The sequence below is a fragment of the Eumetopias jubatus genome, unplaced genomic scaffold (genome assembly GCF_037043125.1).
Source record: "Eumetopias jubatus isolate StellerSeaLion01/CBP00866 unplaced genomic scaffold, mEumJub1_p1.0 scaffold_3, whole genome shotgun sequence".
Lineage (NCBI taxonomy): Eukaryota > Metazoa > Chordata > Mammalia > Carnivora > Otariidae > Eumetopias > Eumetopias jubatus.
Genome location: NW_028274809.1, coordinates 141029141 through 141042430, shown reverse-complemented (window position 1 = coordinate 141042430; position 13290 = coordinate 141029141). Strand labels below are relative to the sequence as shown.

The following is a 13290-nucleotide window of genomic DNA, read 5'->3' as shown; positions in this document are numbered from 1 at the left end:
TTTTCCAGATCACCAGGTTGGTTTTTAGCAGTGGCCATTCTGTTATTTAGTCCATCTGCTAAATTTTTTACATCAGTAATATTTTAATATCTGAAAATTTTCTTCTTTTTCATAGCAGCTTACCCTTTATGGTTATAAGATATTAATTCAAATTTTGTCAAATCCTCTTCTGTTTCCTGATTTATCTCCTTCTTCCAAAAGCCAGTTGTTATTTGTTCATCTTTGTTCTGCTTTTCCCCCATGATACTGGATTTGTTCAAATGTCTGATAATCCTTGGTTATTGGTTTATGTTTGTGGGAACTAAGTTGATTAATGTAAGTGGACTTCCTCAGCAGTTTGGTAGACTCACTTCAATAATTTAATTGAATGAGAGGGTTGATAATGGGCTGTGAATACATAGATGGGTTATGTCAACAGCATGTCTTCCAAAGCAAGGAGTCCAGAGGCAGGCTTGGGACCTCCAGAGAGAGCTTGAGGAGAGATTGAGTACCATGTATATTTTATTCCTTGGCATAACTGTGTCCCTCCCTGACCTTCTGGGTTCTGAAATGTGATCTGCTGGTACTCTCCTTGGCTTCTCTTGGGACCTACCCCCAACAATGAGATACATCCCAGGCATGCAGTTGTCTTTCTTAGCCTGAGGGCAAAATGACAGGCAGTAGGCACCTTATGCTCTGTATTACTGGAGTTAGAAATGGTCATCTCTGCTGTTCTGGTTTAATTAATTATCCTGATGTTTTTACTGTATTTGTTGACTCGAAAGGTAGGGTTTTCTTCTTAATTTCCTGAGAAGGGTTTTCTTCTTTCCTCTGGTGTTTGAGGCTGCAGTTATTTTTCTGTATGTGCAGTCTTATCTATTTTCAAGCTTTCAGAATTTCTTTAAAGTTATTTGTATCATCTCTTGTTTTCTAGGCCTATAATGGACTTTTCCTTTTAAAAACATCTCTCTTCTCATTTCAAAGGCACTTTAGAAAGCAAAAGACCTTTTTTTATGCAATCTTCTGTTTTGAACCAGTACTTTTTTGCTTGATTTTTAGTATATTAACATGTTATTAACTCAGCTAATGTTTAACTGCCCCTAATTTTTTTCCTGGGGGGGAAAACCCAAGTCGTTCATCTTCTTTTAAGGTTTTATTTTTCTGTTTATGAAAATGTCCTTTTATTTGAATATAATTTTTAAAAATTGGACTTCTGGGGCGCATGGGTGGCTCAGTCGTTAAGCGTCTGCCTTTGGCTCAGGTCATGATCCCAGCGTCCTGGGATTGAGCCCTGCGTCAGGCTCCCTGCTCAGCAGGAAGCCTGCTTCTTCCTCTCCCACTCCCCCTGCTTGTGTTCCCTCTCGCTGTATGTCTCTCTGTCAAATAAACAAAATCTTTAAAAAATAAAAAAATAAAAATTGGACTTCCTTTGTCTTATGGTTAAGTGAAATTCATGGAAAAGCACAAAATAAAATCATCCCTCTGTGGCTCTCTAAATGAAATAGATTATTGTAAATAATAGGAATTTATAGTTTATGGTAAATGTATTTCTTAAGATTATGGAATGATATAGTTCTTCTTTGGTTGTCTGGAGGGCTTTTGTATTTCCAGCTCTTGGTTGAGTAAATTTTCTAATGAAGATTTTAACTTGGTTCATTTCATATTTCCTTTGGTAATATATGGCACTATAGCATTTAAAGCTAATTTTATTTTATTTTATTCATTTATTTTTTAAAGATTTTATTTATTTATTTGAGAGAGAGAGAGAGAGAGAGAGAGAGAGCAAGTGATAGAGCAAGAGAGCATGAGCCAGGGGAGGGGTAGAGGCAGAGGGAGAAACAGACTCCCCGCTGAGCAGGGAGTCTGATGTGGGACTTGATCCCAGGACCCTGAGATCATGACCTGAGCTGAAGGCAGACGCTTAACCGACTGAGCCACCCAGGAGCCCTTAATGCTAATTTTATATGGAAAATGATTTTGAGGTGTGTTGTTTATATATATACTTTATGAATAGAATAATACAAAATAATAATTTGTAAGGTTCAGGGTATATTTCAAATAGCAGCATAAAAGTAGTGGAATCATACTCTTTCTGTTCTTAGAAATTCCATTAGAAAAGTATAACCAAAAAAAAAAAAAGAAGTTTAACCATCTACTCTATTTGATGTAGTTGTTCTATCGTTGCTCCTTATAGATATGCACAGATTCACTCACTCATAAGCAGGTCAGTGTTTCAGGATGTGAGCCTCATCCAAATGCTAGCTTTTAAGTTCTGGGTCTCCTTTTACACCTGGGCAAAACTAAAAGTAAACAATTGCTCCAGTACAATATCTGCCATTAGGGTTAATGAGCTTTGTGACTAGTGGGAGTGACACTTCATGAAACATCAATTTATCATGTTTCTTATGTTGAAATTTTGGAGCTCCCTAAGGTAAATAAATACTTAAAGAAATGTCAGGGAGAAAGGTATGCATCTAGTAAAAATTTTAGTCTGCTGAGAGAGAACTTAAAACCAGCTGTTATTCCTCTGTTAAATCCCCTAGTCCTTTATATATTCCCCTCCGTGTGTGTGTGTGTGTGTGTGTGTGTGTGTACATGTACATGTGTGCATGTGTATAATTTGTCCAGGTTACTATGTGTACTTAAATAATTTGATTCTCTTCCTCCACTCAGACCTTGGAGAAGGGTATTATTTTTAGTTTTCTTTCCAGATTGTTAATTACTTGAAACTTGAAATCGTCTATCATATTCCTCACAATACTGGTACATTGATAGATTAGCATCTGTGTGATGAAGGACAAAACTTGACCTGTCTCATTTGAAATGTTCCTGGCATGTACTAGGTGCTGAAGTGCTTGTTAAATGAATTAATTGCCAGGGAATTATTGCCACGTAGAAATTTATAACAAGCTGTTCAAAGACAACAGCTTATATAAATAACCAGATATGGTTCATTTTTTAAGTTCTAATAATTTCCTTGGTCTTTTATTTAGTTCTCTTTTTTAAAAATTGTACAGGTAGCCTGTGTTCATCATTGAAAATTTAGAAAGTAAAAATAAACATAAAGAAAAAAATTATTCATGATGTCACCAACCAAAAATAACATTTTAGTGTATATACTTTCTGATGTTGTTTTATGTAAACATACACTTACTTATTTTTCCTTACAAAAATAGAGGTTCATGTTTTAAAAACTTACAAGCAGTACAATCATTGATGTATTTTTTCCTTCTAAAAGTTGAGTTCATACATCCTGTTTCTCTGTTAAGAACTCCTAAAGCATTGTCTGTACTTGCTGTCTCCCATTCCTTCCCTCCTGTTCTCTCAAACCCACTCTAATCAGACTCTCGCTCCCGCTCCCTGCAGCTCTAAAAAAGAGCTTTTTTTGTTAAAGATTTTATTTATTTATTTGGCAGAGACACAGCGAGAGAGGGAACACAAGCAGGGGGAATGGGAGAGGGAGAAGCAGGCTTCCCACCGCGCAGGGAGCCCGATGCGGGGGCTTGATCCCAGGACTCTGGGATCATGACCTGAGCTGAAGGCAGCCAGGTGCCCCTCCCTGCAGCTCTTGTCAAAGATTTTGACCTCTTTGATAAATCCAGCAGTCAGGTCTCAGCTCACATCTGACTTAACCTATCAGAAGTGTTTGAAACTGTTTTTCCCTTCCTTACTTTTGCTATCTGCTTTTCCTTCTGCCTCACTGCTGGGCCTCCTGTCTGCTTACTGATTCATCTCCATTTCTCTGCCCCTCAGACTTGCAATCTCTAGTGCTCAGTCTTTGGACTTCTTCTTTTCTCTCACTCCTCCTTAGGTGATCTCATTCAGTCTCATGGCTTTACATACTGTAAATATACTCATGACTCCCAAATGTTACCTCGAAGTCAGACTTCTCCATTTAGATATGGATATCTCCATTTAACCCAAAAGACCACCAGCATGTGAATAATAACCCAGTAGGGAGGCGGATGTGTGATCAAAGCCCTGATTGGCATGCCTTAGCAGCCAATCCACAGGCGGCCCACACTCAGGATCCTTAAGATAGTTCCACAAAAGAGCTCATAAGAACCCCTAGATTTAAATGTCAAAACGGCAACCCTCTTGGGCCCCCTCCGTCTCTAGGAGCTCTGTACTATCGCTCAATAAACTTCGCCTTGCTGCCTACCACTCTTCGTCTGGTCTCCCTCTTCATTCTTCGAAGCGGTGTGACCATGAACTGTGGGCACTAAAGGAAGAGAAATCCTACAACAGTAGTTCATTAGGGAGTGCTCTTATGATCGACAGTTCCAGAGGGAAGAGAAGGAAGAAGGACAAAGGGGCAATTTAGGCTGCAGTACAGTCGTAACAAAGGCCTCAACCAACCCCATGCCAAGCTCTGAAGCCCAGATGGCTCATGGTGGTTGTCCCAGGTTGGGGCAAGGAGCCATGAGACTAAATGATGTCACCTGATAAGTGAATTATAGATATGAAGTCTAAGGACTGAGCTCTAGAGAACTATAATGTTTATACCCCCATATCAACCAGTCATTAGAGACATCTCTGGGAAGGGGACCTGAACTTGACTTTCTTCAGCCAAGGCAATTCCTAAAGAGTCTGACGGCTCACTGCCGTCTGCGAGCAACAGCCCCAGCGCCCAAAGTGTAAGTCCCTCACTTGTGAAGGGGAAGCTGCACAGTGTATGGTAGTGTTTACTATATCATCTTTAATCCCTCTCTTTCTCATATCCCTTATTTAATCTACCAAGAAAATGTTAGTGTTGCTTTCAGAATACATCTAGAATCTGATCACTTTTAAACTAGCTCTGCTATTACCACGTTGGCCCATACCACCATCATCTCTTGCCTAGATTATTGTTGTGTCCTCTTAACGGGTCTCCTGCTTCCCTCTTGTACCACTCTTTCTAGTCTCCACATAGCATTTAGAGTAATCCTTTCAAAAGAAAGTCAAATGACATTACTCCAGTGCTCTGAGAATTGAATCCTAAATTATTTCTATTGCTTATGGCCTCTCCCCACCCCCCAGCCAGTCTGGCCCCATAGCCTCTCTAACACTGCTCTCTTCCTTGCTCCTGCCTTTCCAGCCACGTTTCAGGGACCTTGCAGTTGTTTTCTGGTCTCTCTTGGCCTGCCTTTCTGCTATCCTGATGTCCTCCCCACTTTGTCAGTTCCTCCTCTTTCTTCTCTCTCAGCCAGTCCAGGAGGTAAAAAAGATGTGTGTCATATCAACATTAATGACTTATCAAGGTTATCCAATGAGAAAATTACTGCAGAGTTTAGGAAAAGTTCAAGCCTTTTGCTTCTACTGATTTCTTTTATTCTTTTATATCTTAGTATAGAAAAATTAATGTATTTGAAGGTGAAATTTTAAGTTCATCTTGGTCATGGTTTCTTGTAAAGGATCATTATTTAGTGCTCCCCCCCTCACAGTTTCGAGTTGACTTCTAGTAAAATGCATTGCTCTTACTGCAGCTGTGATGGGCTTGAGGTCATGCCACCTCATGCATGGAACTAATTATATCATGCTCTTTCTTTCCTGTACAGAGCTTTTCATCCTACTATAAAGGAGGATTTGAACAGAAAATGAGTAGGCGAGAAGCTAGTCTTATTTTGGGTATAAGGTAGGTGTGCTGAATAAGTATTATTTTGTTTGTGGCCAAGCTCGTTTTGGAAAAAGGAGAAAATGTTACAGTAAAGTTATCCTTATATTTTAAGTTATGAATAGGAGGCAGAGGAAGAAAATACAAAATTTTTACCTTTTAAAACTTCACATCTAAGAGAATATCCTACTCCCCCTAAAAATATCAGGCATGATGTGATGTGTCTTTATTCCTTAACAAGGAACTCTTAATACTAGTTTCACAGCAATTATCAAAATATCCCTTATTGTGACACTGAATTGTTTCTGGATTTAGTTTTATAATTTGCTATCTAATCATTTTTCTGTTATAATATGGGATCTGTTTCACAATTATTTTCTATTTCCATAATTTGATCTAGCATATTTTATTATAATTGTTTCACCTTAGTATCTATTGTGTGACTTTGGACAGCATAGGAGAAAGTTAATGTTGTTGTGTGATTGCTCTGTGATATTTTCCTAACTTTAGTGTTAAGTGATGTCCCCTGCTATAGATTTGCTAGTCGATATAGTCATTTGTTTACCTTATGTTCCTTTAAAACTCTCTCAAATTTTTGTGGGGGCTGGTTATAGTATGTCATCTACAAATCTTCTGATGAATCAGTCAACACAAGCAATATAGGTCATAAAGCCCTATGTTGATATAGTCTTTTAAATCTCTTGTAGATTAGCAGATTTTTAAGGCCAAAACATCTAATTACTTCTTTTGCCTTAGCAAGAAAAACAAAGGGGTGAAGAAGCAAGGGAAACAGCTCAGTTCAGCTTGGTGCTTTATTAAATAAAAGATGAAATATCTCACTGAGAATAGGTTTTAGGTAGAGGAACCAAATTAGGAAATTGGCTATATTGCTGATTATTATTTGCTTTAATCTTATTCAGGATGGCATTGTTATTTTTCTTGAAGTTTTATTGGGTCCCCACACCATCCCATTCATAGTCTTAAAATCTGAATATACAAAGGTTCTTGAGAATATCATTTAACATCATCCAAGGCACTCCTGTTATTGAGACAGATAATTAGAACTTAAGATTTATGGTTATAAATGTTTATCCTGTTGAACTAGAAACTGTAGAAAATTTCACAAGGATAATTTGCTGGTTAAGAGTGTATTCTCTAATAACAGGTGAGTCTGAGTATGAATACTGGTTTTACCATTTACTAGCTGTGTGACCTCAGTGTCATCATTTGTAAAATAAACATAATGTCAGTTTCTATTGCCTCCTAGGATTCTTGCGAAGACTAATACATAGATAATTCTTAATATAAACATGGCACTTAGTAACTACTCAACAAATACCAGCTGAGCAAAACAGATCCTTGTCCCAGTTCTATCACTAAAGCACCACATTGTACAAGCCCGGTCAAGTAATTATTATTATTTTTTTAAAGATTTTATTTATTTGGCAGAGAGAGCACAAGCAGAGGGAGTGGCAGGCAGAGGGAGAAGGAGAAGCAGGCTCCTGCTGAGCAGGGAGCCCGATGTGGGACTCGATCCCAGGATCCTGGGATCATGACCTGAGCTGAAGGCAGATGCTTAACCAACTAAGCCACACAGGTGCCCCCCGGTTAACTTATTTTTAGCTCTTCTGCTCTTCAGTTTCTTCAGTTTTGAATTGAATTAATACTATTTAGCCTTGTTGAAATAATATAAAATGATAGGAGGATACCTTTTTATAAAAGTACCTACCAAATAACAGGTGCTAAATAAATGTTGGCTCCTCTTTCTTCCTATCTGTATCACAAATGCAGAAACTAGATATTTGCCCTTAACACATTAAATAGAAAGGTAAGCCTTATTTGCTTTCCTCTAGCCCTTTCTTTCAATCAGGTAGTGTAGATTTTGAAAAGATTCTTTAAGAGGTGAATATATTGCCGTGGCTCCATTCTCTATGATCAGTGAATCTAAACTATATAGACTATATAACAAGTAGGTAAAGGCAAAATGGAGCTGACTGTATTGATGATCTATTAAAAAATATTCTGTGTGCTACTAGATGATTCTGTACATTCTTACATATTTCATGAAGCCTAATATATTTTACCGAGCTGCCCAGAAAAACTATTATTTTACTTTCTGAAATGATGCACATGTGTGATTTTCATACTTTCTGAAAACTTCTGTGGAACTGTGTTAAGCTAAATGTTATTCAAAAGACCAATAATAAAAACGATGAAACCAAAACTGCTCCATTTGCCACAGGATTAGAGAACACCACTCAGTTCCATGCACCCCACTTCCCAGTCCCAGTCAAATGGGGTACACATCCCAGGGAACACAGTGTGTATGCTTTGATCTAGGAAATTTAATATTTAAAGTTATACTTTAAATTTCATGGTGAAATTGTTTGTCCTGGAGATCCATTGCTCTTTATTTAATTTTTATACTATGTTTAAGAACTACAATTCTCCCATCTTGTTTAATCTTTAGAACAACAAATAAATTTATTAAAATGTATTAAGTTCCTAGAGACTTAATATAGCAACAAAAAGGGAATAAACTCTGTAGGCACACAAGAATACTTCCCTCATCCCCAAAGTTCACCACTAAGAGTCTGATAATTATTACCTTTTTTTTTTAAGATTTTGTTTATTTATTTGAGAGAGAGAGAGAATGGGAGAGAGAGAGAGAGAGCATGAGAAGGGGGAGAGTCAGAGGGAGAAGCAGACTCCCTGCTGAGCAGGGAACCTAATGCGGGACTCCCATCCCGGCACTCCAGGTTCATAACCTGAGCCGAAGGCAGTCGCTTAACCAACCGAGCCACCCAGGTGCCCTGATAATTATTATCTTAAAGGCAGAATGTTTTGAATGGCCATACTTATACATATAAACTCTCCTTGCATTTCTTACTTCCTCCAATCTATCTAGTTTGGTGGTTGGCAGATCTCATTGTACATAATGCTTTATGGACTTTTATGTACAAAACCATGTGTACTGTTTTTTTATAGGCAATGTAAGTGATTATCAAGGATAATCTATCAGGTATAATTATCAAGGATAATATTCAGATTTTGTCCTGTGTGCCAAATTAAAGTTTAATATCCAGAATAAGATGCAACCTACCGTATAAACTCCCCCCAAAAACACATAGAATGGAAATTTGGATTTTACTGAACTTATATCTTCATTATGTAGTGGTCCACATTTGATTTGCTTTCTGAAATGTTTCTTAAAGCTCCTCTTTTTCTACTTTAAAATTTTCTGTAATACAGCCCTTATAGTGTTAGTATTTACTAATAGAGAGCCATTATTCTTTGAAGGAGTTTACCTTTTTATAGCCATTTTCTTTTGGAGGGCTGTATAAAATGCATTAAGCACCTATTGCATATTTAATACTAGATACTATTTTAAGATACAAATCATAGCTTCTGCTCTTTAGTATCTACCTAAGGAGACATGTCAAATATCTACAGAAGAGCTAGGAAACATAACTAATAAAGGAAAGCAGTGCTACAGAGCACCACAAAAGAGAATGAGAAATGTAGACTTACTACAGGAAACTAAACATACTGGAATTTAAAAAAAAAAAATAATGTGTTCTTCATTTCTTAATAGGCAGTTAAAGTGTTCATAGCCCTGGTGCAGAGTTTAATGACTTCTTTTTCAAAACTTAGTAGTCTTTAGAATCAGACAGTGTCTTGATTGGCTATCTGGGAAGTATCTACAAAACAAAAAGTAAGTTTGAAATGGTCCCCCAGAGGACTTTCACAAAACAGCGAAAAGGAATACCCTAATAGTCCTTACACTAAAAGACTTTTTTATTTTTAATTTTTTTATTTTAAAAATTCTCCTTTAGTTTTATTGACATATAATTGACAAAAAACATTGTATATGTAGAATGTAAAACATACTGATTTGCTATATGTATAGATTGCAAAATGACTACCACAGAAATTTTAATTAACGTCCTTCACCTCACGTAGTTACAGATTTATTTTTTCTTGTGATGAGAACTTTTAAGATCTACTCTTTTAACAACTTCCAAATATAAAACACAGCATTGTTAACTGTAGTTACCATGCTGTACATTTCACCCCCAGGACTTACTTATCTTATAACTGTAAGTTGTACCCTTTGACTACCTTCACCTATTTCCCCCAACCTCCTACTCTTGCCTCTGGCAACCACCAATCTGTTCTCTGTTTCTGTGAGTTTGGCTTTTTCAGATTCCACATGTAAATGTGATCATACAGTATTTGTCTTTCTCTCTCTCTCTCTGACTTATTTCACTTAGCATAATGCTCTCAAGGCCCATTCATGTTGTCAACAAATAGCAAGATTTTCTTCTTTTTTATGACCTAAACGTATTCTGGTGTGTGTGTGTGTGTGTGTGTGTGTGTGTGTATCACATCTTTTGATCCATTCATCTGTTGATGGACACAGGTTGTTTCCATGTCTTGGCTATTGTGTGTGTGTGTGTGTGTGTGTGTGTGTGTGTATGTGTATCACATCTTTTGATCCATTCATCTGTTGATGGACATAGGTTGTTTCCATGTCTTGGCTATTGTAAATAATGCTGCAGTGAACATGAGGGTACAGATATCTCTTTGAGACAGTGATTTTATTTCCTTCAGATATATATCCAGAAGTGGAATTGCTAGATCATATGGTAGTTCTATTTTTTAATTTTTTCAGAACCTACATGGTATTCCGTAGTAGCTCTACCAGTTTACATTTCCACGAACAGTTCCCTTTGCATCTTTCTAACACTTGTTTATTTCTTGTCTTTTTGATGACAGTCATTCTACAAGCTGTGAGGTGATGTCTCATTGTGGTTTTGATTTGCATTTCCCTGATGATTAGTGATGCTGATCACCCTATGTACCTGTTTGCCATTTTATGTTTTTGGAAAAAGGTCTAGTCAGATCCTCCACTCATTTTGAAATCAGATCTACCTATCTATCAGCTATGCTATATTATTAAATTGTATGAGTTCTTTTTTTTTTTTTTTTTAAATCCTGTTTATTTATTTGACAGAGAGAGACATAGCGAGAGCAGGAACACAAGCAGGGGGAGTGGGAGAGGGAGAAGCAGGCTTCCCGCAGAGCAGAGAGCCCGACGTGGGACTCCATCCCAGGACCCTGGGATCATGACCTGAGCTGAAGGCAGATGCTTAACTACTGAGCCACCCAGGTGCCCGAATTGTATGAGTTCTTTATTTTGGAAAAGACCTCTTATTAGATATATGATTTGTAAATATTTTCTCCCTATTCCATAGGTGACGTTTTTCATCTTGTTGATGGTTTTCCTTACTGTGTAGAAACTTTTTAAAGTTTGATGTAGTCCCACTTGTTTAATTTTGTTTTGTTGCCTTTGCTTTTGATTTCAAATTTAAAAAATTACTGCAAAGACTGATGTCAAGGAGCTTACCCCTTGTATTTCCTTCTAGGAGTTTTATGGTTTCAGGTCTTTAGTTCAAGGCTTTAATCCATTTTGAGTTGATTTTCATGTGTGGTGTAAGATAAGGGTCCGGTTTCATTCCTTTGCATGTGGCTGTCCAGATTTCCCAATACCATTTATTGAGGAAACTATCGTTTGTTTTCTGTTTTTGGTTCCTTTGTCATAAGTTAATTGACCATATATATATGGATTTATTTCTGGGTTCTCTATTCTGTTCCATTGATGTATGTGTCTGTTTTTAACCTAATACTGTACTGTTTTGATTATTATAGTTTTGTAATATAGTTTGAATTTAGGAAGTGTGATGCCTCCAGCTTTGTTCTTTCCCAAGATTGCTTTGGCTATTTGGAGTCTTTGTGGTTCTATACAAATTTTAGGATTGTTCCACTTTTGTGAAAAATGCCTTAGGAATTTTGATAGGGATTTCATTGTATCTGTAGATTGCTTTGAATAGTATGGACATTTTAACAAATTGAATTCTTCCAATCCATGAGTGTGGGATATCCTTCTATTTATTGGTGTTTTTAATTTCTTTCACCAATGTCTTAGAGTTTTCAGTGTATAGGTCTTTAACCTCCTTGGTTAAACTTATTTCTAGGTATTTTATTCTTTTTGACGCAATTTCTCTTTCTGATAGTTTGTTATTAGTGTATATAGAGGGGCAACAGATTTTTGTATATTGATTTTGTAACCCAGAACTTTACCGAATTGGTTGGTTAGTTCTAACAGTTTCAGGGTTTTCTTTATGTAATATCATGTCATCTGCAGTTTTACTTCTTTGTTTCCGATTTGGATGCCCTTCATTTCTTCTTCTTGCCTAATTGCTCTGGCCATGACTTCCAGTACTATGTTGGATAAAAGTGGTGAGAGCAGACAGCCTTGTGTTGTATCTGATCTAAGAGAAAAAACTCTGAGCTTTTCACCATTGAGTATGATAGTTGCTACGCATTTGTCATATGGCCTTTATCATGTTGAGGTATGTTCCCTCTATACTAACTTTGTTGAGAGTTTTTGTCATGAATGGGTGTTGAATTTTGTCAAATGTTTTTCTGCATCTTTGGAAATGTCATATGATTTTTATCCTTTATTTTGTTTCACATTTATGGTGTTTCACATTGATTGATTTGTGGATATTGCACCATCCTTTCATCCCTGGAATAAGTCCTATTTGTTCATGATGTATGATCCTTTTAATGTTTTGTTGAATTTGGTTTGCTAATATTTTGCTGAAGACTGGCATCAATGTTCATCGGGCATATTGGCCTGTAATTTTCTTTTCTTCTAGTGTCCTTGTCTGCTTGTGGTATCAAGGATAATGCTTCCCTCATAAAATGAGTTTGGAAAGCTTTTCCTCTTCTATTTTTTGGAAAAGTTTGAGGAGAATTGGTATTCTTTAGATGTTTGGTAGATTTCAGTGAAGGTGTCTCATCCTGGGGTTTTCTTTGTTGGGAGGTTTTTGATTAGTGATTCAATCCATAGTTAATAATTGGTCTGTTCAGATTTTCTATTTCTTCCTCATTCAGTCTTGGTAGTTTATATGTTTGTAGGATTTCTCTCTTCTACATTGTCCATTTTGTTGGTGTATAATAGTTGATAATAGTCTCTTATGATCCTTTGTATTTCTTCAGTTGTAATGTCTTCTCTTTCATTTCTGATTTTATTTGAGTTCTCTCTGCTTTTTTCTTGTGAGTCTAGCTAATGGTTTATCTTTTCAAAAACACAGCTCTTAGTTTCATTAAGACAATAAAAGACAACCTTTTATTGTCTTTTTAATCTCTGTTTCATTTATTTTTACTCTGGATCTTTGTTATTTCCTTCCTTCAACTATGGCTTTAGTTTATCCTTCTTTTTTCTACTTCCCTGAGGCATAAATAAAGTTGTTTATTTGAGCTCTTTCTTTTTTCTTAATATAGGCGTTTATTACTATAAACTGACTATAAACTTCCATCTTAGAACTGCTTTTGCTGCATCCCATAAATTTGTTATATTTCTGTTTTCATTTGCATTTGTCTCAAGATGTTTTTTTCTCTTTTGATTTTATCTTTGACTCAAGACATTTTTTTATTCATAGGAGAATATTTTATATTTAGCAATTGATAGTGTGTTTTAACATGCTTGGTGATCTGTTATTTAACCTCAAAAGATTAGAAGTATAAGTAACTGTCAAGGAATAGCTAGACTGGAACAATGGCAGAATCAAGGGTTCACAGCTGATATCAAGGGAGGCAGTGCTAAAAACAGACAGAAGAACTTAAATGGAAAGCATTCTAGGACTCTT

The 13290-nt window shown here is 36.5% G+C and overlaps 1 protein-coding gene across 1 annotated transcript in view; it reads left to right on the top strand.

Moving 5' to 3' along the window:
* Positions 1–13290, top strand: part of DNAJC15 (DnaJ heat shock protein family (Hsp40) member C15) — a 90254-nt gene that overhangs the window by 38524 nt on the left and 38440 nt on the right. The window contains exon 4 of the mRNA XM_028103347.2: positions 5517–5593. Within this exon, the coding sequence (XP_027959148.1) occupies positions 5517–5593 (77 nt within the window). The remainder of the gene's footprint in view (positions 1–5516; positions 5594–13290) is intronic.